This window comes from Ammospiza nelsoni, chromosome 1 (assembly GCF_027579445.1).
Source record: "Ammospiza nelsoni isolate bAmmNel1 chromosome 1, bAmmNel1.pri, whole genome shotgun sequence".
Taxonomy (NCBI): Eukaryota; Metazoa; Chordata; class Aves; order Passeriformes; family Passerellidae; genus Ammospiza; species Ammospiza nelsoni.
Window position 1 is genome coordinate 65,474,934 of NC_080633.1, and position 27,200 is coordinate 65,502,133.

General features: G+C 43.9%; 1 protein-coding gene across 1 annotated transcript in view; it reads left to right on the forward strand.

Moving 5' to 3' along the window:
- The first annotated feature begins 15,278 nt into the window (after positions 1 to 15,278).
- GFOD1 (Gfo/Idh/MocA-like oxidoreductase domain containing 1) overlaps positions 15,279 to 27,200 on the forward strand; it is a 72,935-nt gene continuing 61,013 nt past the window's right edge. Inside the window, exon 1 of the mRNA XM_059474803.1 lies at positions 15,279 to 15,606. Within this exon, the coding sequence (XP_059330786.1) occupies positions 15,354 to 15,606 (253 nt within the window). The 5' untranslated portion in view covers positions 15,279 to 15,353. The remainder of the gene's footprint in view (positions 15,607 to 27,200) is intronic.

A 27,200-nucleotide genomic window follows, 5' to 3' on the forward strand; every position in this document is an offset into this window, starting at 1 on the left:
TCCACATATTAAGCAGATATTCCTGCACCAGTAATTTCTGTTTTGTCTCAGGCAATCCATCAATCTTGTGTGATTAAAAGGTAATGTCTGTATGAGGCTTGTATCTCTTTCTACTAAGATTTTTCTATACCAATATATTGAACAAGGAGAAGTTCTTCCAGCCATTAACAGGAAATGAAGGTAAAAAATTTATCCATTTAAACCAGACTTCCAGAAGTCAGTTGAAGGAGCACTAAACAGTTACAGGCAGGAACCTGCCAGGATCACTGTTTTGCAATGCAAGCTGAAATTTGATTAATTTGGCAGCTTTTTGACTAGAAATCAGAAGAGAGTTTTGAGAGTCATGAGAGGAAATCAGGGAATTTTTTGCTTTTAAAGCTCTGTAAAACTCAGTGGTGCTTCTTCTCCCCTGGAGGTTTATGAGCATGCAGCAACTTCTGTATTTAATAAAGAAAGCAAGCACAGCAGAAAGACTGAAAATCTTTTCAAGGGGCAGTGGGGCTCAATCTTCATGTGATAACAGACCAGAAAATGTGGTTTCTGGAAGTAAAGGCTTCAGCATCTTGGTTTGCATAGTCCAAATCCACCATCATGTATCTTGCTTTATCCAGTGCTGAGGTCTAGTTTAGAAGCACTCCACAATGTCAAGCATTGAACGTGGCCTGACTGACACCTCTGGAGATCTCCTTGACCTCCCTTGAGAGGGATCTCTCTGGAGGCTGGACAGCCTGGCCAGAATGAGTTTAAGGTCCCACCAGTGGTAGGAGGGTGGCCAATGCATATGAACAATGTGGAAGAGAAGGTTGCATGGCGTGAATAATCTGCTTCTCCTGGTGGAAACAGGGTGGTTCTAATCAACATGTTACAAAAAAACAGAGAAATGTCTTCCTTGAAAATGATCAACATATGCCATCTGTGTGACAAGTCTAACTCAAGAGCAGTAAATTGGGAGTCAGTCAGAAGTGTTAAGGATGCCTTGGAAGCTTCTTTGTGTTAATGAAGGTTTCACTGGGAATTAAGGTTTTAAAACTGTGCTTTTCTACCAGGTGTGGGATGCAAAATTAATGCAGATGCAGCAACCATGGCTCAGTGGAGAGGCTGTGGGCTGAAGCTCAGAAGATCTGGTTTCTGTTTTGGGATGTGCTGATTGTGATATGGAAAAATACTTTATGCTAGATTTAGGAAAGTTTAATATTTTTGGCAGTCACAAATCCAATTTTATCCTTCTGTGCTCCCAACCTTTCTGTGCAGTTAGTTTTCCTATTGTTGAATCTCCAGGGTCAAAGCTTTTTACCCTCCAGTCTGGAAGCTACTAACAGTCTGCAAGATATCAGAAGGCGATTTGTGGGAAGTGCCATAGTTTAAAAACAAAATTAAAATATTGCCAAAGGCATCATGAACAGTCAGAATGGGGAAAATACAAATACTGAACATCCTGGGTTGTATTTGGCTGTAAAAGAGAAGCTGCTGTGATAGTGTCTGCACAGAACAGCCTCTTGATTTGTTTCCTAAAAGATGTAAGTTGCTCTGGGTTTGAGGAGCATCACTTTCAGAGCATGCCTTTGTCACCATCATGCCCAAACTTGCGTTTCTCAACCTGTTCTGCATTTGGAGTCAAAGTTCATCTCATCTCCTCTGACAGCAAATCTGGAGGTGACAGTATGTTCCCTTTTATGCATGAACTCTGTAGTTAAGGCATTAGTCCAAGTTGTAGAAGAACCAAATTCAAACCCCCCTCTGCCCTGAGGGAATGTGAAATCCCATCTCTGACCTTTTGGAAAGTTGTCCTTGCATTCAGGCTCCCAGCATCTCTCAGCCTCTCCCTCCCCCTTCCTAGGGAGTATTTCCATCCCTCCTAAGCCAGGCATGACCTTGCAGCTCGCAAGAGAAGGCCCTTGCTGGTGAGGAGGTTCACACCTGAGGCTCAGTGTTTGCTCAAATTAAAAGCTCAGCATTTCAGCACTGTTTGCTAACAAGGCTCTAAAGAAAGGCAGTGCACGGAAATGGGGAGCCAAGGCATGAAGTGAACTGGGACAACCACTTATGGAAGTGATAAACAAATATTCTTCACTTGGAGCCTTTACTGCAAGTGGAGAAAGCGTATTTCCTGTATTTCAGTTTCTTCATTTTAGCTTGGTCAACAACTTGTTTATTAGAACTGAGGACTTAATTATGGTTTAAAAGATCAGTAAATTTATTTTTCCTACCCACCAGTCTTTGAATCAACTGAGACATCAGGACTACTAGAGATCTACTTATCCCAGGCTGTTTAAGCACTAGTTAGCAGTTATTTCATAAGCATCAGTTTTCCTTGTATGATGATACAGTCAATTTTAAATACAAAACATGTTTTGACATATTCTTCTTTTATATTAAAATAATTTGATATGACTTTATTTGATAACGGAAAGCAATGCTGCCTTTTGCTATGTTATTACAGCCTAATTTCTATCCAAAGGCATAACTACTAAGAAAAAAAAATTGAATTGCCTAGCAAGTAAAAAACATAATTTACCCTATTCCAGTATAATAAAAGGTAAACATGAAACATTTTAAAAGTAAAAACATAAGCATTGGTATAAAAATGTCATTAGTTTCAGTATTTGAACATATATATATATATATATATATATCACATCACATTTTGAGTTAGCAAAAAGTATGAAATACAAGAAACAGAAACAAAGTACAAATAACAAAGAAACAAGTACAAATAACAAGAAAGTATAAAATACAGCAAAAGTCTTCAGGTGCTGTGGAAGAAATCTCAGAGGCTCACCAACTACTAAGTATCAACTGCTTTTTGGAAAAATGATGAAATACAAATTCAAAGCAAGAACAAAACCTGATAACATTAGCTGAGTTCACTTGCTTTCTCCTTTAAGTGACAGTTAAAATAGATTGTTTAAGTCCCACACACATGAATCACTCCACCCAAGCTCATTTTTCACAACAGGAGGCAGTGAGTTTTCGTGCCTCTGCGGTCGAGTAGGAGGAGGAGGAGGAGGAGGAAGGCGGCAGGCTGCTAACCCTGTCACTGCTGGCTGCTGCTCTGCTTCCCCTCCTCTCCCTCCCAGCCCTCCCTCAGAAACAGCTTCCAGAAAATGCACTTGTCTCACCTTGCTCTCTATTGCCTTTCCCAGGAGCAAGGCACTGGTGTTTTCTGCCTGCCTTTCACCTCTCCAAACACACATCTCCCTGCCTTTGTCCTGTTTGTGCTTCCCACACCTCTCTGGTGATGGGCAGGTACCTCTGGAACCAGCAGATAGGTCTGACCACAAATACTTGCAGGAACCTGAGATTTCCATGGAGAGGCAAGTTGCAACAGGTCAGACTTCTTGGACATGCAGGAAACTGGGACCTACTGCATCTGAAAGGAGAAAACCAGAGAGATGGGGTTTGGCATCCTGGGAAGTGAGGAGATGAGAAGTAAAGCAGCCTTGATACTTTGGTTCACCCCAGGGCAAGAGGCTGTTTACTATGCTGCTGCTTACCTGGGATTTATCCGCTGCTTTCTTCCCTCCCTTCTGTCTGACTCTCAGAGTCAGTCCATCATTGCACATCCTGCCCACATTTTGTACGAAACCAGCCCAGCCCAAATGCAGCATAACTCCCCTGGATGCCTGTGGGAGAGTTTCAAAATGCCACCAAACCACTCACTGCAATTATACCTCCTTCCAGGAATAGGAAGTGAGCTCTGGGGCATTTCCAAGGGCAGCCACGTCCTTCTGCTGCTATGTTGCTGTGCATGCAGGTTACCAAATTCCCTATGTCAGCTGTTTCCTCTGAATTATTCCAAGACTGTTTGCCATTCCTTTTGGGTAGTGTTGTTTTGTTTTGGTTTTGTGTTGTTTTTGTTTGTTTTTTTTAAATAAACATTCTGAGTGTAGCGTGCTGGCAGCCATCAATATTCAGATCAAATACCACTGTGTGATGTGCTGCCTGGAGGATAAAGAGAAACAGGAGATGACATTGGGTGCTGCTAAAACTCGTTATCTACTGCTCAGCCCCACTGCAAGTCTGATGGCAGAGAACTGACTCTAGGCAGGTTTGTCTGCCTTGACTGAAAGGCATAACTGCAGGATTCTAAAGCCTTGTGACCATGCATATTTTGGGAGTTTAATGCAGAGAAGTGCAGGATTTGCACCCACGTGAAACTGCTTTGAATCTAGGCTTAGGGCATTTTCTGTGAGAAAAGAGTTGATATTTCCTCCTCCTTAATTGTCATGAAAATGAGTCACAACTTAATTCTGGACCATTTTCTATGCCAGATGAACAGCACAGCGATTCTTTGTTCAGATATCTGAAATGATAAAAACAATGCAAGGATGAGAACATCAAATTTCAGTGCTTAAATCACAGAGATTCTCCTTCCCTCCATTGGTATCTGAAATGTCTGCATTTTTTCAAGTGCGAAATTAATGAAAGAAAATGTGAGCATCTCTCCTTTTGAGATGAGCATGATTTCATTGCAAGTGCTTCATGCATATTTTTGACTTGCCTCTGAGCCTTGCCCAGTCACAAAGTTCACTACACTAGAAACTATTTCTCTGTGCAATCAAACCTGGTTAAGTCTAAAGTCTGAGGGTAAAGGCTCTAACCCAGATTTCTAAAATGATTTGCAAATGTGATTAAAACTAGCCTAGCTTTTCATGGTAAATTATAAAAATTATGCACCTGACAGAGATATTAACCTGAGCTCTGCCAGTGATTGCATTGCTGTATTCAGCACTCCCCTTTGTCTTTTGTCAGAACAATAGGAGCACAGTCACACATTTGACAGTGTCCCACATAGGGTTTATGTGGGACACAGCCCAATGTGTACTGCACTGGATTTGTGATTCCATACTGTCCTTAATAAAGCTGCCCTACTTTCCTTGTGTCTGTGATTTTCTAATATTAGAAGTGCTGAGTGCTATCATGTAGCCTTATTAATATTAAAAAAAAATTCTCCTGTTACTGAGAGATCCTCATTCATCCACTTTTGGTTATTTGTCCTGAACTGAAAGGTGTTGTGTCCTTAAGCATTAGAAGACATGTACACAGCTGGAACATTGTCCTGTGCACTACAGGTGAGACATGGCAAACTGGAAGTTCCCTGCCATAGACTTCACTTGGATGAGAAATGATGAAGTCCTTTCATGAGGGTTTATTTAATAAACCACAGTTGCTGCACCAGTTTCTAAAATGCTAAGTATCCATTTTATTCCTAATGATTAATGCTTGAAGAATGGTGATGATATATATACTTATCTGAGGTATTAAAATACTTTTGAAGAAACATTCTTCTATTAAATAAAGTTCCTTTGAAGGATGCATTTTAATTGCAAGATGAAGATTAAGCCTTGCTTAAATATTAACAGGGAATTCTGGTGTGGAAATTTTATCTGTTTATCTTGAATTGGGAGTCAGTCTTTAGCAGCTGTGGTTTCAAAGACCATCTCAAAAGTATAATCTCATTAAAACTGATGCCTGGTTGCCTTCCTCAGTTTGCAGATTTCATGAGAGTCACTCTCTCCTATTCATTTGGACATTGATGACTCAGGCCTGGATACCAGAAATCATTTTACCATTGTGATCATTTGGGCACACAAGGGCAAGACCTGTTCTGAATGAGGCAGACACAGGGCAAGGCAGAAAGAGGAAGAGGAAGCAATTAAGCCTGATTTCAAGAAGGAAGTCTCCAGCTTTGAAAAAGCCAAGAAATACCTTTGGCTCTTCTGAAAGAGAGAATAGAAAAACATCTGATGGTTTCTTTGTTAACAGGAAACCAGTGCTCCAAGTTTCTGATCCCCTGAAACACTCGACAGCGTGCTGTCCTCACCCCATTGTGGATGGTGACCCGAGGGACCCCAGGAATGGACAGGTTTTCTTCCCCCGAGCAGCAGACATTGCTGCTTTCCTGAGAATGACAACACTCAGCTTCTTCACTGCAGACATTGCAAAGGTTCAGTATTTGCCTGGACTGAAGAAAGAACCTCCAGAAACAACACAAAATAATGGATTTGCTATTGCAGATAAAAGAGAAATAGCAGAGAGCCAGGAGCCTAGAAACTGGACTGGACTGAATTTACCCTGCGTGTAATTAAACAAGACACGACTGACCATTATTGATTTAATGAAGCAAGGTCACAGAGCAGGTAATGCAGGCCAGACTTCAACACAATAACATCAGTACACTTGGCAAATCTAAGGCGTGAAATGTAACAGTTTTACAGTCTTAAAGAGCATGATTTTAAGGGAGCAATAGCTGTGCAGAGACACACCAATATCTGAAAATGTCTGAAAGCAAACTGCACTAACCTTGCTTCTGCTACAGTGCTAGCATGAACCTAGCTAATGGATTTTTTCTATTTTATTTTCTCAATGCATAAAAAAGAAAGTTAATGAACTTGCTTTTTTTTCAGATTAAAAATAATCCCAGTACCAATCCACAGATCTGATTCCTTGTGCCATAAATTGAAAATTGAAATGGAAACAAATGAGGAAGGCTGCCTAGGATCATAGGAGCATACTTCAGGCTGGCAGTAGATATTTACTGCATTATCTACTGAGCTCAGTAGATAATGCAGTAAATACCACTGCCTCAGTACATTTCCCTTGCTAGCAAGGAAGGAGAAGGCTGGCATTTCATTGTGTCCAGGAAGCCAACAAATCCAGACCTTTGGACAGATTATAGGAAAAATACAAGTTTCAGTACTGAATATCATTAAAATATATACATATATGTAAAGACAGCAGCAGGACACAAGCCTTCATTAGATGACAGCACTTTCCAGAGGCAATTAGCTGTGTTAATCTGTTTCCAAGAAAGAGATTGGGATTCAGTATCAGCACCTGGGATTCAGTACCTTTCTAGCAAGCACAGGACATGGGCTTGTTTCAGCAGGTAGACAGACATTCCTTCCTACTCTGCCTGAATAACTGAGCTTTTGTAAAACAGCAGCAGGCTTGCCATTGTGCAATGGAACTGATCTGCAGCACCCTGGAAGGCTGTACAAGTCTGCAGTATTTAGCATACCTGACAATTAAAAATTATTCATGTAACAGATACATTTTCCTTTAGAACCTGTTCCATAGCTCTTTCCATCAAGGTTTCTTGCAAGTCACATTGAAATCCCAACTACTTTCTGAGACAGTACAGTTGAGGAGGGAGACAACTGATTCCAGCATGGAGAAGTCTTGAGTTACACTCCTTGGCCACTTAGAGCACAGATCTGCTTCTCACACTGAGGAGTAAGAAAGAAATGCACAGGCAGTGGAAGCAGTGGCAGGTGACCTGGTGGAAGAGTACAGGGATAGGGTTTGAATATGTAGGGATGGGGTCAGGAAAGACAAGGCAAAGCTGGAACAGGACTTGGCAAGGGATGTGTAGAATAAGGAGAAGGGATTCAATAAGTACTTAGGTCAGAAATAAGGGCTGAGAAGAGTGTGCCTTCCTTAGAAGCAAGTGGGGTGACCTGGTGGCAAGTGATATGGAGAAGGCTGAGGTACTCAATGAATTCTTTACCTCAGCATTCACTGGCAGTCAGGCTTCCTGCTTCTCTAAAGTCCCTGATCCTCTGGGTAGGTGTGGAGGAAGTGGAGTCTCTCCCACTATAAGCAAAGAGCAGATTCAGGATCACTTGATGAAGCCGAATAATCACAAGTGTGTGGGATTGGATGAAATGCGTCCCAGGGTCCTGAGGGAACTGACTGCTGTCACTCTCCATCACATCTGAAAGGTCACAGCAGTCAGATGAAGTTCCTGGTAACTGGATAAAGGGAAAGATTGCTCCAATTTTTAAAAAGGTGAGAAAGGAGGATCTAGGGAAACAACAGAGTGGTGACCCTCACCCCGTGCATCGAAAGATCAAGGAGTGGATTCTTCTAGAAGACATGCTAAGGTGTATGGTGTGGGTCCAGAGGATGCTATAAAGATAATGAGAGGGCTGGAGCACCTCTCCTGTGAAGACTAGACTCAGAGAGCTGAAGTTGATCAGCCTGGAGAAGAGAAGCTCCAGTGAGACCTCTTTGCAGCCTTCTGTTGCATTAAGGGGGTTTGTAAAAAAGAGGGAGAGGGACTTTTTGCATGGGTAGATAGTGACAGCAAAAGGAGCAATGGTTTTAAATTTAAAGAGGGCAAGTTTAGATTAGGTATCAGGAAGAAATTCTTTACTATAAAGGTGGTGAAGCACAGGAACAGGAGGTTATCCAGGGAAGCTGTGGCTGCCCCATCCCTGAAAGTGTTTGAGGCTGGGTTGGACGGGGCTTTGAGCAACCTGATGTAGTGGAAGGTGTCCCTGCCCATGGTAGGGGTGTTGGAACTAGATGCCCTTTAAGGTGCCTTCCAAGTCAAACCATTTTATGATTCCATGACTTAAGGATAAAAGAGGGCTTTCTGAGAAACTGAACTCTTTCAAATCCTACCCTGCATGGCCCAGCTTAGACATCTAGAAATCACAACACATGCTCGCTTTCATCCACTCCTGCGTGAGTTATAAAGTGATGCTTCTCTGCTATTTTCATCCCAAAGTAACATCTCAGATGTCCTGCAAGCAATGTGCAATACAATATTGCTAAAGTAGTAACCATTTTGGCTGCATATTACAGCTATTTGCACAGCACTTAACAAGTGTGATATGACACAAGCGACTGCTTAGGCTCCAAAGCGCTTTTCAGAATTAAGAATTTCTATATGACTCATTCCCACTGTTGTTTTTTTCCCCAGTTAAATACTAATATGACAATCCCCTTCTCCGTGGATCTACTTACATAGTTCAACAACCACAGATTTGCTAAGGTGGCTTAGGGAGCTTTAGCTATTGCTGCCCAGTCCTTGGAATTTATCCAGGGTTTCTGGAGGCCTGCAAGAAGCCCAGGCAGGGCAGTAAACAGACCAGGCACATAAAGTTAAACATGTTGTGGGCAGGAATCATGCCTCTTCTGCAGGCCAGTACCTGGTGCTGTGCTCTAGGTCTGTCTCAGGAGTGGCTGCTTTGCTGAAGGCGTGTCAGGGATTTCATATGCAGGTACAAAGCATGCAACACATCTGGTGATGCAGTGCTTGCACCTCTGCTGGCTCCTGCATCCACCCATGTTTCTGTCAGGAGGGAATGACTGATGTGATCTTTAAACACCAATTACACCATCATGGGTCCTGGCTGCACCCATGTTAACCCAGTAATATTTTCTGAAAAATCCCTTTGCCCAGGATTTTCTCCTGGGAATCTGTGAAGCCTCAGAGAAAAATGAAAACAAATTCTTATCTCATTTGCTTCTCCTGTGTTGTGCTCACATGTGGAATGTGTTTGGAGATTGTTTACCAACAGGTGGTTGTTTCATTGGTCTCATGTGAATTGTTTTGACTCATTGGCCAATCAGGGTCAAGCTGTGTCAAGACTCTGGAAGGAGTCATGAGTTTTTATCATTATCTTTTTAGCCTTCTGTAAGTATTCTGTATTCTTAAGTATAGTTTAATATTATTTAATATAATATAGTATCATAAAATAATAAATTAGCCTTCTGAGAACATGGAGTCAGATTCATCATTCCTTCCTGCCACAGGGCACCCCACAAGTACAACACCATGTAGCTGTGTGTCTACTCCCTGCTTCCATCAGGTGATCCCATGTACATCTCTGCCAACAGGTTCTCCACCTGCTTCCTCATGTTATTGAACTGTGATAGCAGGAGCTTAGGAAAGCCAGCCAGGCCAGAACTGTAAATGTGTACCAGCTGAGTGTCCCGTTTTGGGTGCCTAGCTGTCCTCAAGCACCCAAAAAGACCCAACAGAGAACAACAGAGAACATTGCACTCATTTTCTCTGAGCCTTAACTTCTCCACATGTAAAGTGAGAATACATGCTCTTGTCTTCATAGGATGTCACAGGTTGTCAAAGAGGGGAAATTGTGCTTGTTTAGATCCTCCTCTGTGCCTTAGTGAACAGAGCAGCAATGTATTCACAACTATCTTGTTATAATGATGTGGTTTCTGGAAGCTTTGGTGTCTTCCTCACAGCCCAACCACACTTGGCATACATGTCTTCTAAAGAAAGGCTCTGGAAAGTGGGAAAGAATAAATGTAAAAATCATACTAAAAAGGCTCAGAGACCCCAGGCATGGTCACAATTCTCACTGATCAGAAGAGGACTGAATGTATTATGAACCCTTTGCTAGCAATATGGTCTACTCTAGTTTTTTCTGTTGCATGTTAGACCATTTAATACTACAAATGTTAAAGCAATTTCTGCCTTCAGAACTCAAAGCGGGAACTTCTGTGTATTCTCAGTGGAAATGAATTCAAAGAGACACTAAAACAAACTTGCTCTTCACAAGAACAAACTCCTGTCAGCTTGGGAAACTGCCAGTTGTGTGGCATTAGATGTAAAAGAGGACTTGAGCAACTCATCTCAGACATCCTTTCTCGTGCTGCACATTAAAGCTGTGGATGAGTCAATATAGCTGAGTAGGAGAACCAGACAGGTTTGAATCACCACTTTTCCCCCATCTCTGAAGCAATACTGTTTCAATGCAAATAATTTCAACCTCAGAGTAATAAAAGAAGCCCAGTAGTGGTAATCACTAACCTCATACCCCAGAAGGAATTGACTGTTTAATGAAAATTCACAGCTGTTTCATGTTTAAAGACACTGATCTATGTAAAAGGAAATGAGCTAATTAATCTTAAATCCTGGAAATTGAGAAGTATCTGAAGAGACAGCAAGCTCTGTTTCAGGGTTTCTCTGAAGCTATGTCATATCCAGCTCTTTCCTTTCTTGTTCAGATGGATGTTTGAGAGGTTTGGGAAACACAGCTGAGAAGTCTGACTGGATAAATGTTTAAAAACCTGAAAAAGAACAGATTCTTCTTAAGTATGGAGAAGTAAAAAAGAAGCAGTGGATTCCTGGTACTCCGTCAGGTGGATCTTATATCTGTCTTGAGTTGAGCAGATCCTGGAGTTGAAAGCTCTGCAATACTTAAGAAGATGCATTCACATATTTGGAAAGTAAATTGAGAATGTTTATTGACTAAGTGCTATCTGTATGTGTGAGAACACCAACTTTCTGCATTTCACTTATGCTAAAAGATAATGCTTATTTAATGCTTGATTGATTTTTGTACCTTTTATTTATCCTTTTACATCTAGTACTTTCAATCTAAAACTACCTTAATAATAATAAAAAATCTAAATACAAAAGCTAAATAAAACATTTTTTGGTAGTTAAGTAGAACAGTTTTGAACTTTTGCAAACAACTGTATGAGAATTCTGTAGAAGTGCAATTGAGCTGGGATTTCTCACAAGAAGTTGGTAATATACCTATTACAGCCATTGTACAGTGTAGTGACCTGGAGCCACAAAACTCAGCTGAAATAAGTAAAAGAAATAGAATTGTGACTGCCACATTTTATTAGTTTCCTGCAGGTTTCATTACAGAACTTAGAAAAAGGATGTATGAGACTTTCATGCTTTTGTTTCTTTTTCTATGTGCAACTTTCTTCTTCTTCTAACTTACTTCTGTTTCCAGAAGAAAAATCAAGAATGAACAAATTCACTGTCTCTGTGTGAGGAATCTCTGGGTGTGTGTCTTCATTGAAGGAAGCTTTAGCAAACTTTAAGGACAAAATGCTGGCATTCTTGCCAAGATTGATGTGTTCAGAAGAGTGCAGGTAGGATATACGGAGTACGAGAGGCTTTGTAGCTCATTACACTCAACCCAGGGAGCCTTGGTCCTGCTTAGACAGAACCTTCAACATGAGGCACTTAGTTGTGGTCTTAATCTCTTTTGTTTTGCACAAAAAAAAGGCTTGCCCAGATTTCTGATTTCAAGTCAGAAGTAACAGGCAGCATCAGTGGTGTGGATTTGAGCAAAGAGTCTGCTTTCACTCATGTGTGCAGTTGCCTACAGCATGGTGAGGACATGACCTGTATCCTGAAAGGCCAATTGTCCTTCACTGCCTTCCCTCTCTGGGTGCTCATGAGGACAGGCAAGCGTGGCAATAGGTGGCCCTATTTCACACAATTAATTGAGAAGGGTTTGACGCTGCTCAATACAATCAGTCTGCAGTATGGCCCCAAATGTCCCCCCAAAAAATAAGGGGGAACATGGGGCTCCTGCAGGTGTGATAATTCAGGTTCTTACAGGCTGACTTGGCTGCTGGAGTGCTGAGGGCTAGGTGCCATCTGCATCTACCCAGTTTAACACTTCAAAGTTATGTTCACTTAAATGGAGAAAAGAAATTAAAAATTAAATCAGGGAAAAATTCTTTCTAGGGAAATAGTATGTGGCTGAGGATCCGTAGTGGTGCAGAGTCCCCAGGCAGGTGCAAAGGAGTGCTGCTTTATTGCAAAAACCAGGCCTTTTTAAGCAGTCAGGCCTTTATCAGTTACATAGCTTTAAAGCATAACAAACCTAATTCAACCAACCACCATATGATGTGAATACACAATGGTTATACAACTTGTTTTTCTACCCCTAATTCAGCGGAGTCTCCTTCCCATAGTCCTTTTTCATTTAGCCAAAGTAACTGGCCTGAGCCATGATTTTCCTTTTGTGAAGCTTTACCTATTGCTAACAACAGTGAACACAGCAGAACCGTGTAATAATTTCATTGCCTAATGTAATAATTTCATTGCCTAGTCCTCAGTTCCTAGTTTGAATGCATTACTGAATATTTCCCAAAACAGGGACCTTACAGAGAACTTCATAAAGTGCCTGGTGTCTGCTAAAGTAAAAGCTATATATTGACTAAATAGGCACATAGCATCTACTTCTCTTCAACCATCACATATTTAGCCTGTTCCTGTAACCTAGCTACTTTTCCAGGTTTTTTTATTATGCACAGACAAGTAATTAAGACAGATATTCCAAATTCTCATTCTGGGAACAACCCCTATCAGCAGGTTTGAATGTTGGATGGAGAGCCCAAAAGCAGTCTTTGTATTTTAAAGAAAGGTAATATCCCTGTGGTTCTCTGACAAATAGATCTGGACTGTATTTCAATTGTCAGAAGCCAAAGAGTATCCACCTCCTTCACTTCAGTGCTAATAGGGCATGGAAAGCAAAACATGTTTAACTTGCATCAAGCCTTTCAGTGTCTCTGCTTTTTGTAATAAAAAAGTCCTGTGAGATGGTGGCTGGAAAAAAAACCCCATCCCACCTCTTTACAGAGTATGAGAGAGTGCTACCTTCCAAGCCTAGTGTTCTTGAACATGTGTGGATTATATTTCCAACATTGTCCCTGGCACACTTCCAGAAGTCTCATATAGGAAAGATTCTTAATTTCTTTCGTCTTACTTTCCTTTTCCCTTTACTTTCTTCTCATTCCTTCCTCCATTTCCTTCCTTCCCCTTCTCTTCCTTTCTCCTAGGAACTGGTAAAGAAAACAATTTGTGGAAAAACGTCTTTACTCTTATCCTCTAATTGGAAGCAGGATGTTTTGTCATTTTTCTGTTAAAGAGTCGGGTAGGCAGTGAGGTAACTGTGTGGCACTCACGAGAGCTGCTGTGCTCTCACCTGGCTGATCTGTGTGCAGAGCAGGGCAGAGATTCACCTCTGGGGGAACGAGGTCTGCAGAGACCTGTGTGAGGCCAATGGCACCACTGTCCTCTCCTGCTCCCAGGCCCACCTGCAGCCTCCAGGTTGGCAGCAGGGTGGCTCTGGAGGCCCAGCATTCAGCCCAGACAGGGATAAGCAAGAGCTGGCACTGGGTACCATGCCAGTGGTGCTGGAAGGTTTCCTCTTCTGGAAAAAGAGTTTTTACAAGGGTGGGTTGTCATAGGACAAGGGGCAATGGTTTTAAATTGAGAGAAGGTGGGTTTAGATTCGACATTAGGAAGAAATTCTGCACTATGAGAGTGGTGAGGCACTGGAACAGGTTGCCCAGAGAAGTTGTGGCTGTCTCCTCTCTGGAGGTGTTCAAGGCCAGGTTGGATGCGGCCTTGAGCAACTTGAGGTAGTGGAAGGTGTCCCTGCTCATGGCAGGGGGGCTGGAACGAGACGCCCTTTAAGGTCATTTCCAACTGAAGCCATTCTATAATTTTATGATTCTATGATTTGATGTGTTGCAAGCTTTGTACCTGCTTATGAAATCCCTGACACGCCTTCAGCAAACCTGGCATTCCTGAGACAGACCTAGAGCACAGCACCAAGTATTGTGTCTGCAAAGGAGGCATGATTCCTGCCCATAAGAAATTTAATTTTATGTGTCTGTTTACTGCCATGCCTGGGCTTCTTGCAGGCCCCAGAGACCCTGGAAAAATGCTGTGGACTGAGCAACAGAAGCTAAAGATCCCTAAGCCGCCTTAGCAAATCTGTGGTTTTTGAACTATGTAAGTAGACCCATGGAGAAGGGGATTGTCCTATTGACGCTTTGCTAGGAAAAAAAAAGGAGAACCGATGTCCCAGTAAGGCTGAAGTGCCTTGGTATTTCTAAGGGAAATGAATGAACAGCAGTCCAGTGTGGGATAGGTTGTGAAGATATTGGCTGGGCATCCCGGGTGAGTGGATGTGGTGGGAAGCACAGGTGGTGGAGCTGGAATCCGACCCCGTGCACGGCACTTTTAGGGGTTCAGGGCAGCTCCCCTCGTGCTCTGCGACATCTCCGTTCTGGAGGACCGTCCCAGGAGGAGACGGACCGCAGGGGATGGGCACGACCGGCTCACGCCAGTCTGCCGCTGTTGCTCTCCCAGCTCTCCTGTACCTTCACTGGGGCGTGACTCCGACGACTCCACATCGCCACGACCCCTCAGAGGCTCTCCCGTGGGGGAAGAGATGGGGGGAGGGAAATCTCCGGAGATGCCCCGATACCGACCTGCCAGGCGGACGGCAAGCCCCGGTGGTGCGGCGGAGCGCACCTGTGGGCGATGTCTGCACCGCGTCCCCGCGTCCCGGGCCGCTCCGCTCCGCTCCCGCCGCTGCCAGGGCGCGCCCGCGGCGCCAGTGCCGGCAGCGGGGCGGTGCCGGGGCGGGCGGCCGCCAATGGTGCGGCGGGGGCGGTGCGGGCGGTGCAGGAACACCCGGGAGGTGACAGCGACGCGCCGCCCTCCCGGCGGCGAGCGGGCGCCGGCGAACATGGCAGAGGAGCGGCGCTGAGCCCGCGCCGCCGCCCGGGGAAGGGCGGTCGCCCCAGCGCGTCCCGCGTCCGCCGAAGGGAGCGCAGCGCCGGCGCCGCCGCGGGGCTCTGTGTGATGGTGGGGGCATGGCGGGGCAGCCGGCGGCCGCGGCGCTGCTGAGGCGGGGGGCGGCTGGTCCCGGCCCCGGCGGCGGCAGCAGCAGCAGCAGCAGCGGTATCGAGCGGGGGCTGCCTCCCTCTCCCCGCTGAGAGAAGGAGGGAGCGCCTGGCCTCGCCGTGCCAGCCGCCTCGCCGCCGCCATGCTGCCCGGGGTGGGGGTGTTCGGCACCGGGCTCACGGCGCGGGTGATCGTGCCGTTGCTGAAGGCGGAGGGCTTCGTCGTGAAGGCGTTGTGGGGCCGCACGCCCGAGGAGGCGGAGGAGCTGGCCAAGGAGATGAGCGTCCCCTTCTACACCAGCCGCATCGACGAGGTGCTGCTGCACCAGGACGTCGACCTGGTCTGCGTCAACCTGCCGCCGCCGCTCACCCGGCAGGTCGCCGTCAAGACTCTGGGTGAGTGCGGGCGGCCGGGGGGCGACCCCGCCTCGGGCTCGGGATTCGCGCTCGCCTCGGGCTGAATGGAATTGAACCTCCCCCCTCAGCGCGGAGTTTTCCCTTCGCTTTACTCTTCATGCCCTGTGTCTCCGGAGAGGGGCTGGCCGAGCCGCGGGTACAGGCCGGGGACCGGCGGGGCGCGGGGGATGGCGCTGCGGCAGCCCGGTGTGACATCCCGTATCCCGCTCCTCGCCGGCGAGGTCCCTCGGCGCCGGGGACCCGCCCCTCCGCGATGCTCGGGCAAGCCTATGCAGAGCCGGGCCTGACACCCGAGGGTGCGGGAGGAGGGAGCAGGTGTCACCCGTGTTGTGGTAAAAAGGAGAAAGTCGCGGTAAAAGGGAGAAATGACCATCCCGCCCGCCGGTTCCCATCCGCGCCTGGCCCGGGAGCGGGGATCCGGGATCCGAGCATCCTGCCCGCGCTGCTCGGGGGGCGCGGGTGTCCGCGCTGCCCCCGGACCCAGCTGTGAGCCAGAGAGGGAGGCAGGAAGCGGTGACAGCAGAGGAAACGCTTAGCGAAGCTCACGTACAAAGGGAAGGAGGGACTGAAAAAGTAGGCATGCACTGTGGTGAGCTGCTCTGGTTTCAGGCGTGCGAAAGCGGGCCGCATCTCGCTTTCTCCTCTGTGAGCGCAAGCCTGGGCTTAACTCTGCCAGCTTCGGGATCTCTGGTCCTCGGACACTGGATTTCCCAGGGATTTAAGTCGAAGCACTCTCTGCAGTAAAGGAATTTTAATTTGTCCCCTCAAATATAGGCGACAAAAGGTGAAAATGAGAGGAGAAAGCTGAGGTGGTGTTGCAGAGAGCATGGAGGTTTATGAGCCAGGGTGATTGCTATTCGCTCTCAGCCTCATAAATGTGTGTGGTGTGTCGTAGTGTTAAATTGCTACTAGCATACTCATTAGAATTAGTCACCATTCAAATGCTGCTAATACTGCAGCCAGCTAGTGTTTTCAACATTTGAAATTATGCAATTAAGGAAATTAGGTCAGTACCTAAAGAAAAAATCCTGCCTCAAGTACAGCGTAGGCATTTGTCTGGAATCTTTGCTCAGTGTTACTTTCTGTACTTGGAAATGCTTGTTCTTTGAGTCAGAACATTTACTTTTCTTTTATAATATTCTTGACTTTTTCCTGAAGATGCTGCACTTGCACCAGAAGCCCGACTTGCTTGCCAGAATATGTGAATGAATTTGTTTTGTAGAAGTACATATCGCACAAAACACATAAACGACAGTATAAGGTAACAAAGTTCCACGTTTGACACACAATAATTTGGAGACAATTGTGTCAGTTTTCCTGTGACACACTCTTCCTGCAGGTGTTGCTCATGGAAGTGTCCAGGCTTGCCTTGTGCTCTTAGAGGTAGAGTCCCATGAGATTTCAGGCAGACGCAAGGCATCTGTTAGAAGAACAACATTTCTGAAATAATCAAGAAACACAATTGTTGTGCTTTCTCTCAGAGGGCCAGACACATACCTAGCATAATAAAGGAATAATGTTTTGTCCTTCTCTGAATATTTCCAGATTAAGGAAGGAAAAAAAGTCTGTTCTCAAGCATGAGTTGAATTTATGATTGATTCTATGAGTTGATGTAGCTGAGATGTTAATGGTACCTTGCTGATGCAATCTGCTAGCAACAGACTAGAGCAGGAAAAAAAGGTGTTTTCCCCCTTTTTATTAGAACATCGCCATTCTTGGTTCCCTTTCACCTCTAGTTAAAGGGTTTCCTCCCTTTCCCCAGCAGATGTTATTTGTATATTGTAGAGATAACAAAGTTTGTGTAAAAATGATCATTAAACAGGAACTAAACATGTTGCAAGATGATAATGTGCAACATCTGATAATTTTTTAAATAGCGTTTTACTTTAAAGATTGTTACGGAAATATATCTTGGACTACAAGTAACTCTTCTCACAGTTATCTCAGAGGTAAATTTTCTTAATTTTTTTTTTTAATACAGACATTGGGTCTATAACAATGAAAGTTCTTGCATGGTCGTATAGGTGCCAACAGGGAGTCAGAGCAGCAGTTCCCAAACTGCTGAGAGGAATTATCACTTTGCTGGCAGCTCTGTCTCCTGGTCCTGCTTGCCCTTCATGGCTTGGGAGCTGCTGTGCCCTGGAGTGATTATTTTGCTTTAATCAATGGTTTTTCTGGTTTGTGGGAGAGAGTGCAATTAAGTGGGAGGTTCAGAAGTCTCTGGTAAACAGGGGTAATGTTGTATAGGCTGAGGAAAGAAAACAATAAAAAAAAACATTCCTTACTCTTGAAATTACACACAAAAATATTATGTAGCAGCTAGTGATAGGACACAGATGGGGATACCAGAGCTTTGCAGATGGAGATTTCAGGAGGCCTGAACATGATGTCCTGCATTGCAGTAGAAGAGGTAGAGAAGTCATGAGTTGCTTTTTAATAACACGTTTAATAACATGTTTAATTTAATAACTGGCTTCTCTATTACAGAATGAATATCTGGCCTGGGAAGAGACAGGGACCAACTTTTCTTTGCTACCCATGTTTTATTTTAAATGGTTTTATTTCCCAAAGCTGTGTTCTCATTTGGTGAAGTTTCATTATTGAAAAGTGAAAGCCCAAGGAAGCAGTTGGTGGTGTTTCCATCACCCACCTAGAGCTGAGTTTACCCTGTGAATTTGCAGCACATTAAGTCCTGTCTGGCCTATTCCTGATGCACACTCCAGAGGTGAAGGTGGGGTGAAACAGGTGTCCCCACAGCTGTGTTTAACTCTGGCCACTCGGCAGGAAGGACTCAGTAGTTTTGTTTTCACTGATGCACTTGACATGGAGATGTGATGCTGCTTGAAATGTGTTTTTGGCACAGTGGCCCATCAACTTCTGTTCAAACAGAAAAGTATGAATACATGCCCCAGCTGAGGAGGTCCCCAAAAGGTGGCTTCCTGGCAGCTGTTGAGGGGAGAAAATGGGAGAAATAAAGCTTCAAACTTGCCCTGTTAGCTTTTCCTCTAAACCTCTGCTGCCCATCTCTATTAGAAACAGGCTCCTGAGCTGCATCTGACTCTATGGTAGGTTTTTTTAGGAGTAGGATCAATGGTTGGGCAAGTCTTTGGAACCAGCTGAGAAATCAAGAGAGAATTGGAAACCAGGCTGGTTTGAACAGTGACCAAAAGCTGTGGTGTTTTATGTGAAATACGCTGATGACCTCTGTCACTTCTGGATAAAAGGAATCAAATTCCTTGTTTGCTTTTACAAAATGGGCCTGATTGACCTTTTCCCTTTCTTGCCCCTGGTCTGTCCTGTTCACTTAGGAGCTCTTTTTATTATTGCTTTATATTTGCTTCCTGGAGCATAATACAAAACTGATGTCCTTACTGACTTGCTGCTTGGTGGTGAAGAAAGATCAGTGGGTGAATATCAAGGTAAGCATTGAGAATAATGCTGCTGTTGAATAGGGGTGGTTTCTGTTCTCACTGAACTGGAACATTCAGTGTGTTTGCTAGAAGTTGTCCTCTTTTCCCCTCCCTTCAGTAGAACAGTCATATCCCAAGCCTGATCAGGCAGGGGAGCTGTGCTTGCATAGAGGAATGAAATGTGTTACCTATTGAATGCCTATTTGTGCCCAGCATCAGAAGAGCTGCTAGTACAGACAGTATGATATCAGCCTCCACCTAGTTCAAAACTGTCAGCACATGACTTTTCCCAGTGTAATTCCTCCTCAATCAATTAGATATGACATTCTTCAGATCCTGACTGAAACGCTTGCTTTGTGAGACTGAGTAGCTGCCACATCCGGTGATTTACTGTGTGTGGTTCTGAGAAGACCTTGGTGGCATTTCATCTTGAAGGCACAGGTGTTTCTATGTGCCTGGTCCTGTTGGTGTTTGCCTCAAGTCAGCTTGGATAAAGAGAACTTACTCCTGAGCTCCACATGCAGTGTTTCTGGGGAGCAAATGTTTTGCTTTTGAGAAGACTCAAGTACCAGATGTTTAGCATATCTCTGGAGATGTTATCCTTGATTCTATTTACAGTTGTTTTGCTTACTCTTTCATCCCAAGTTAAGGACAGGAACACTGAGCCATGTGTTGAGTATTTACTGCATGTGTTTGCAGCCATGTCTATGTAGTATTAGTTTTTAAAATGTTTATGTTGTAGTAGTTCATGGTAGGAGTCCATTCTGCCTGGGGACTACACAGAGTATGATTTTCCCAGCCCTCCAGAAGCTGCTCCTCTTAAGGAGCACTTAAAGTTTTTTGCTGATTGGTAGCTCTTCTATACTTGATCGTGGTCATGAGGGAGCATCTTTATTTAGAGAGGAACATAAATAGTACTGCTCAGATCCTTACCTTCCCACCCCTTCACAGGAAGCACTGGCACCACACACGCGTGCAGTATAGGCCTGCTGTCCAAAATGTGTGTGTGAGAACTCCTTGTTAAAGCACTGACAATATTATTGCTGCATCTATCTCTGAGGTATCAAGCTGCAATGAAGTAATTTACAGATCTGATGCAACCTCTAATGAATTTCTACACTCCTCTGCACCCATGCAAGTCAGGCAGAAGTTGGGGTTGTAGCAGTGGATAAACTCAGTCCAGAGTTTATAAAGCATTAGGATTCCTGGGGAAGAGATGCCCTATTAAGGGAAAACATTATCATGACTATTTATTATTAATAGCAATGTAATTTCTGTCCTGTAATATTGAGTTTAAATTTGACCTAACAGCAGTGACTTTCAGCAGAACAGCTCCTTTCAGCTCCTGTGCTTGGAAGGCAGATGACTTTGCGGCATATTAAATGTGAATTATGATCATCTTAGTGCAAAAGAAGTCAGATGAAGTGCTGTCTATCTTTAATCAGCAGAGCTAGCAAAGGCTGTGATGCCTTTTTCTTACATTTATTGTAAAGGCAGTCCAAAGAGCCTGCTGGCAGTCGGCTGGATGTCACCTTTCTACTCAAGTGAGGAAGGTATCCCACAGAAAATGGCATCTAACTCTTCCATTGACCTTTTCCTCTCAGTACAGCAGACCTTTAATGCCAGGGTTATTCCTGTAAAATTCTGTCAGTGATATTCGGCCTCTGAAACAGTTGAGGTAAAAAGACCAGTGTTCAGGTTTTAAAACAAAACTAATAAAAATAATAATAAAAAACCAGAAAACCCCCCACCTCTTAAACCAGAAAACCCCCCACCTCTTGTTTCCTTCATGACCTTAAAATCAAAGGTGTGTTTTCATTTTTTTCCCAGTTGCTCTCTTCAGTGTGAAAGTAGCCACTGGTTCTATTATTACTTTGGTAGGTGGGTTGGGAGCCCAGAATGGACCAGACTTGGAATACTTGGAGCACTGAGCTCCTGCTGTGATGACACATTCAAATCTGCCTAGCCTAAAAACCAGCCAGTTGTGATGGAAGAGGTTGTTTAAAACAGTGCTAGATGTGAAGATCTTACTGTGATCCTGTGTCCAGTCAGGCCAGTGTGTGTTGCTGCATTTTTTCCCTGTTTAAACAGAGTGCTTGGCCTTGGGGATCCCAGGATGGTGTCTCTAGACCAGTGTGGGCAACTGAAGTGGGTTGGGGTGGGTCTCTCAGGTTGCCTGCAGGTGTAGCCTTGGCCCATTCAGCTGGAGGAGGGCAGATGTGGAAAGCAGCATCTCTTGAGTTTGGTGGGTTACTGTCTGCTGTCAGATTTCACTGTGCACCGTAGGTGACTTGGTTGAAACAAATGGCAGCCAAGCCCTCAGCAGCCCCACTTCTTGCTGTGATTTAAATGGCAAAATGTGCCAGAGCACAGACACTCTTCTTCATCTGCTTGACTGCTGGAGACTTGGACCTTTGGCATGGTGAATGAAGAAAATGAGAGCAATGCTGACCTCTGCCAGTGTTTGATTTGATCTGTCACGCTTTGTTCAGCAGAGCCCATAGTCAGGGGTGATACTTGGAAGAAAAATCTTCCTTTTAATGCATGTGTTAAGGGCTGTTGCTGTCTGTTTTTCTTTTTTTGGTAAATCTTTATGTAGGCAAGTCCTTATGACTTTATCATTTCAGTGTGCTTTGAACACTATTGTTGTGCTATTCTGCTCTTACGTTGTGTTAGCAGTGGTGGTAAATGCAGCTTTTTTTTTTTTTCTTTGCTGTCACTGGTGCTGGAAAAACTCATCTGTTCAAAGACTGGTACACATCAGGGCTGTGTCCAGCACAGGTCCTCCCAGGGCACCCTTGGCAGTGCTAACAGTGACAAACCAGCATTAGCAGCACAAAATATCTTGATTTGGTGTTACAAACAGGTAAGAGGTAAGTATCTCTCTGGGGTGTGGCTTCTAGCATGGCTGAGGAAGACCTGACTAGTGTGAGTTAAGTAAAAAAGGGCTGGAAGTAGTAAAATATCTCCCATGAATGAAGCAGGTGTTGGTGCTGAAGGTGTAGAGTGCATGTCTGGCCTTGTGGCTGTGCTAGTGAGGATCTCTTTCTGTTTTTCACTTGATGGCACAGTTTGTACAGTGAATATCTGTATTCACTGTACAGTGAATATTGTACAGTGAATATCTGCTCTTGTGCAGCTGTTTTTTAAATTTTTGTTAAGTGGCACATCTGTGCTGTTGCACAAACAGAAAATGTGCCACATAGCTTGATTCTGTGAGAAGGTATTGATAAAATGTGTATTTATATTGCTAGAGCTGCCCAGGCAAAGTATTGTAATTATTTAAGGTGTAGAGTAAATTATTGCACTCAGCTCACATGGGAAACATCAGAAGACAGATTTTATTTTTGTTGTTGTTATTCTTTCTTGCATTGCTTTGTGCCTTCATTCTTGACAGACAGTGGCCACTGTGATGGCCTGCTGTGGTACTGAGCTGTCTCATCCCTCTGTCACTTTGTCTTGTTGCTTGGTTTTAGGGACTTGAGTTGCTGGGTGTTCAGTGGTGCAGGTAGATAAAAGGAAGGACTTGCAAGCTGCTTCTGTTGTTCCAGATTTTGAAAGAATATTAAATAATAAATAAAGGAAGAATATGTAGGTAAATGCAGAGCAGGGAAAATATGTTGTACAAATAAAATTACTGGATTTTCAAGCTTCCCATAGTTGCCTCTTTTCTCTCTTTCATTTGTTTTGTTTTTCTTTTCTTAAAGCCCTCTAATGCCTGAGGTGACTGAGGTTTGCTGTATGCTCCAGACATGGATAGTTTAGCACAACCCCTGATGGAGGCAGAGTAAAAACTCTGCTAGATACTAAACATGTTGCTCTATCTGCTTTTGTTTGAAAACTAGGTAGATTGTGTTAGAGCATATCGCAGCTTACTATCCTTTTCTTCATATGTGCAGTAGATTTTGCCCATTGTGCTGTAGTGGTGGCAGAGCCCCAAGAGTGAAAATGAAATTAAATTTCCAGGATGGCCAAGATGGATGTTTTCCACAGGCCACTGCAGTGTACAACCCCCTCCACTGTTTTTATCTATTTGCCACAGCACTGTTTCTAGTGGCTATGAATTGTTCTTGTTGCTTCAAACCACTGAAGCAGAAGTGCTTACCCTACTGCTTTTTGTTTATTTTCCATGTAACAAACTCTGAGCTCCTAAGAGTGAGCTCAGTGACTTCATTTGCAAGGTCAGCATGCATGCAGGTAACAAAACCACACTCCTTAAAAAAAAAAGTCCTTCAGGTCTTAAGTCTTGATTTTAAACAAATTTATTTAAGCGGCTATATAATTAAAGAGGGACAATCCCTTGTGTAGGTTTCCTAAACTGAATTAAGGCCTGGTCTGCACCTGGATTTTTGTACCAGTGTAATTTTGACTGCAAGGGCTATGATTTCTTTAATGCAGTAATTGCTGGGTGGTCATTAGAAGTCCAGCTGGTGTGACTTGGCATGAGCACTGTTCTGCCAGCACAGTGTCACTTGTCTGTGGTACAGGTTATTCCTGCTCCTGAGCAGTGGTCAGTTGCACACATCTTTTGAGTGTTCAGCTGTGTCTGTGTTACAGATATGGTCCAGCTCTAGGTGTGTGCGTATGGCTGTGCTCTGCACAGAGATGGGTCATGGACACAGTGAGGAATTCAGTTCAGCTTTTGGGTCACTGTGAGTTTGGAGGCCTTTGAACAAAAGTCTCCAAAAGGTCTCCAAACTTCTGTGCTTGTTCAGGAGCTGGCTATGCTGAAAATGTGGTGAAGAGCAGAGGAGGATGAACCTTGCTGCTCTGCACAGCTGGCCATGACCACCTGTGTCAGACAAGGCTCATCCACCTGGCAAGTGTAATTGTCCTTGGGTGCTGTGGGTGCCTGGGATAGCTGCACTTCCAGAGCTGGAACTGGCATCCAAGATATCATAACCACCAGATCTAAACACCAGAACACACAGGTTTGACTCACAGAGTAGCAGGAGCTATAAGGAATTGTGGAGGCTGGGAGTTTATCCCCATTCTCCTTCAGAAATAGACCATAGCATGCTTTGTTTTAGCATAGCCAGGGCTAATGATAAAAGTTTGGTTTTTATCAGGCCTAACTCCTGGATATGAGCATGGTGAAGAGCACAGAAAATGAGAACATGGTGTGAACAACTTGCTTGGTAGTAATGTAAGAGCAAACATAGTAATTTAACACTGGGAGTAAAATTGCTTCTGTCATTTGCTACTGTGCTAGAGTTTATCTCAGGGTGAAAACTGGTGCTTTCAATTCCATCACAGCAGCAGTCACAGCTTTAGTGAAGCAGATGGAAGTGAAAAAAAGGCAGCACCTTTGTTTTGCATTCTGATGTTTCCATGGCTTTTATCAGCAATAAAGACCCTTGTTTTGGCACTTCCTTGCAGTGAATGTTTGGCTGTCTTCAGCTATTCCAACTGGCAATTTTTTGCCAGGAAATGCCCAGAAGGGAGGGCATGGTTGAATTAAATACTGTTTCTAGGGTACTGGGCTTCACATGGCTAATGAGAAGCTTTAATATAGAGAGCTTTTCAAAATCCAAATGGAGTCAAGCAAGGAGAGAGAACTATAAAATAGTAATTACCCTTGCTGTGCTGGAGTGATGTTGCTTAAAAATGTGAAACCAAGGACTGGGCTCAGTACTCCAAATTCTTTCTCTTAGTGTTTGTACATATAGTTTCACATATGTATAAATCTCCAAAAAACCTGTTAAAGTGAAAAATATATAAATTAAAAATTCCTGGAAGTCCCTCCCCTTCCTTCACTTCCTCAGTCCATAAAAGACAATGCAACTGTTAGTGTTTCATGTGGGGATAGGAAAGGGGAAAGAAAATAGCTGGGAGAACATCTGAAACAATTGCAGCTAAGCTTGTGTGCTTAATAAGCAAAATAAATTCCAGAAATGTGCCTGAAAGTTGTATGTAAAAGCTTTGATTCTGATCGTGCTTGCTCCACTGTAAATGTAATTAAAGCTCTACTGGATCAAAGGAAATAGTTGAAATTTATGATGATATTATTGAGAGCACATTGTGGCCCAAAAGAAAAACCAAGTGTGCCTCAGGGAGAGCGGCCTGGCCTTGCAGATCTGTGTCCTCTCAGCAAAGACGTCTCTGTCAGTTTAGGAAATGATTGGTGGGAGTCTTGGGACACAGTTATGCAAACTTTTGATTACAAGTAGTCTTCTTGAAGATAAAAATCACAGATTCCTTCTAGAGAATATTTGTCAGGCGCAGTAATTTCTGTAGGTAGGAATTTGCTTGCAAACTGCTTTTGTACCAGTTTATCAAACAATCTCAAGATATAGCTACGTCTCTGCAGTTCTATAGCTCTATATAGTTGTGTTTCTGTAGCATATTTTGGCAGCATGTCTGCAGAAATGAAAAATAAGATGGAAAATATTTGGAGCAGAGGTGCATAAATACCTTAGCCATAGCCTACAAAAATCTATCACTAGATTAATGTGACAGAGCTTGCAGAACTCTTTTGTGACTTGCTGCTTGCCTTGAAGGAACTTGACAGTTTAGTGCTGAGAAGGATGCTTTGTGGTTAAACAGTATGAGATGCTTTGATAAAGACTTTCTTCTCAGGCAGAGTGCTAAGCAGCACTCCTTGAGAGTAGTTTGTGGATACAGTGTTATCCGAATGCATGAGAGGGTCCTGAATTTTAAATTCATGTTACTGAAGAATTCTGTTTAAAAATCTGTGTCATGAGATGCTTGTTTTGTAGGGGTGACATCTTTGCTAAACTAGCCAAAGTATGTGTGGACATGGCCTGTGACTATTGGTGTAGCTTGGGAGAACCATGGACATGAAATGTAATTCTGAATATAATTTTTTCTCTGCCACGTAGCTGTTAGGAAAAAATACTTTGATGCACTGTATGCCTGAAATGAGGAAATTGTGTTCACAAGCCATCTTGCTTCTGTCTCATGAATGCTGTTCTGTTTGCTTGTGAGATTTAATGCTGTCTAGCAGACTTATTTATGCCTTTGATTATAGTGCTGTCTCTCAGCTTGTCACACAAATTTAATTGTGATGGTACTGTGGTTGTCGTTGTTTGAAATTACAGATTTGTTCACGTAGGCAAAGGCGATCCTTCACAAGGCCCGATGATGTGCACAGATGTTTTGGCAGCTGCTGGGACCACACCTGCTTCCATCTGTGTGCAGAGAGACCTGACCCTTTACATGTCAGGTGGGAATTAAATTGTTCCACTATACCCTTGTGGTGTGTTTGGTGAGACCTCTGTTTGCTCTGAGCAAGAGTGGTCTGATGAGAATTAAGCCTCAGAGTTGCTGTCCTGACCTTCCATTCTCTGTAACACAGGTTTTGTGTTTGAATTAGATCACACTTACCTGCCTTCCTGAAGGTGGTTTCATCCTCCAGGATGCCCAAAACTACAGACCAGGGATGAGGGGGCATAGGGAAATGAAGAGACTGGCTGAAGGTTGTTTGGAAGCAGGTGCAGGGGCAGAAGGTGAGGCCTCTGAGGTCTGCTCTCCTCTTTCCCTGTGGGACGTGCTGCAGCTGAATGCTGTTGGGAGGATGATCCTCACAGGAAGCACATCTGAGCTCCTGGAGGAGGAGCAGTCCCTGTCACTCTGGGTGGGGCTGTTCCCTGGATGCTTGTGCAGGGACTTTTGAATCAGGGTGGGAAGAGAGGACTGGGGAGGGTGCAGAGTAACCTGGTTCACAGTGCAGATTAACCTCTACTGCTATACTTGTTGGTGTCCCTTTTTGCAGGTGTCCCTTTTTGCAGCTTGTCAAGGAATTGCAAGGACTGTTTGAGGCACTGACTATTTTGTGGGTTATTAATTAATTAATTAAGCAATCAGCTTTCTGGTGTTGGAGCTTTATCTACCAGGTGATACAAAAAAAGCCCAAATCTTAATTAGACAGCTTACTATGAGCAGTGATGGCTCAGCAGCTGGGAGACTTGTGTATTTATTTTTAATGAAATATGGAATCTCTCTTTAGTATTTGTTATGGCTCTCTGCACACTGGGAAACCCCTTTCTTTACCAAATGGGCAGGGCCTTTTTGAGCTGACTGGAACAACTGCTGTTTTGGAAGACAGAAGCATACACATCTGTAATGTATGTTGCAAATAGGTCGCAACCTCAAGCATCAGCTCAAGCTGATATGAGCAAGTTCAGATTTGCAGCTGCTGTT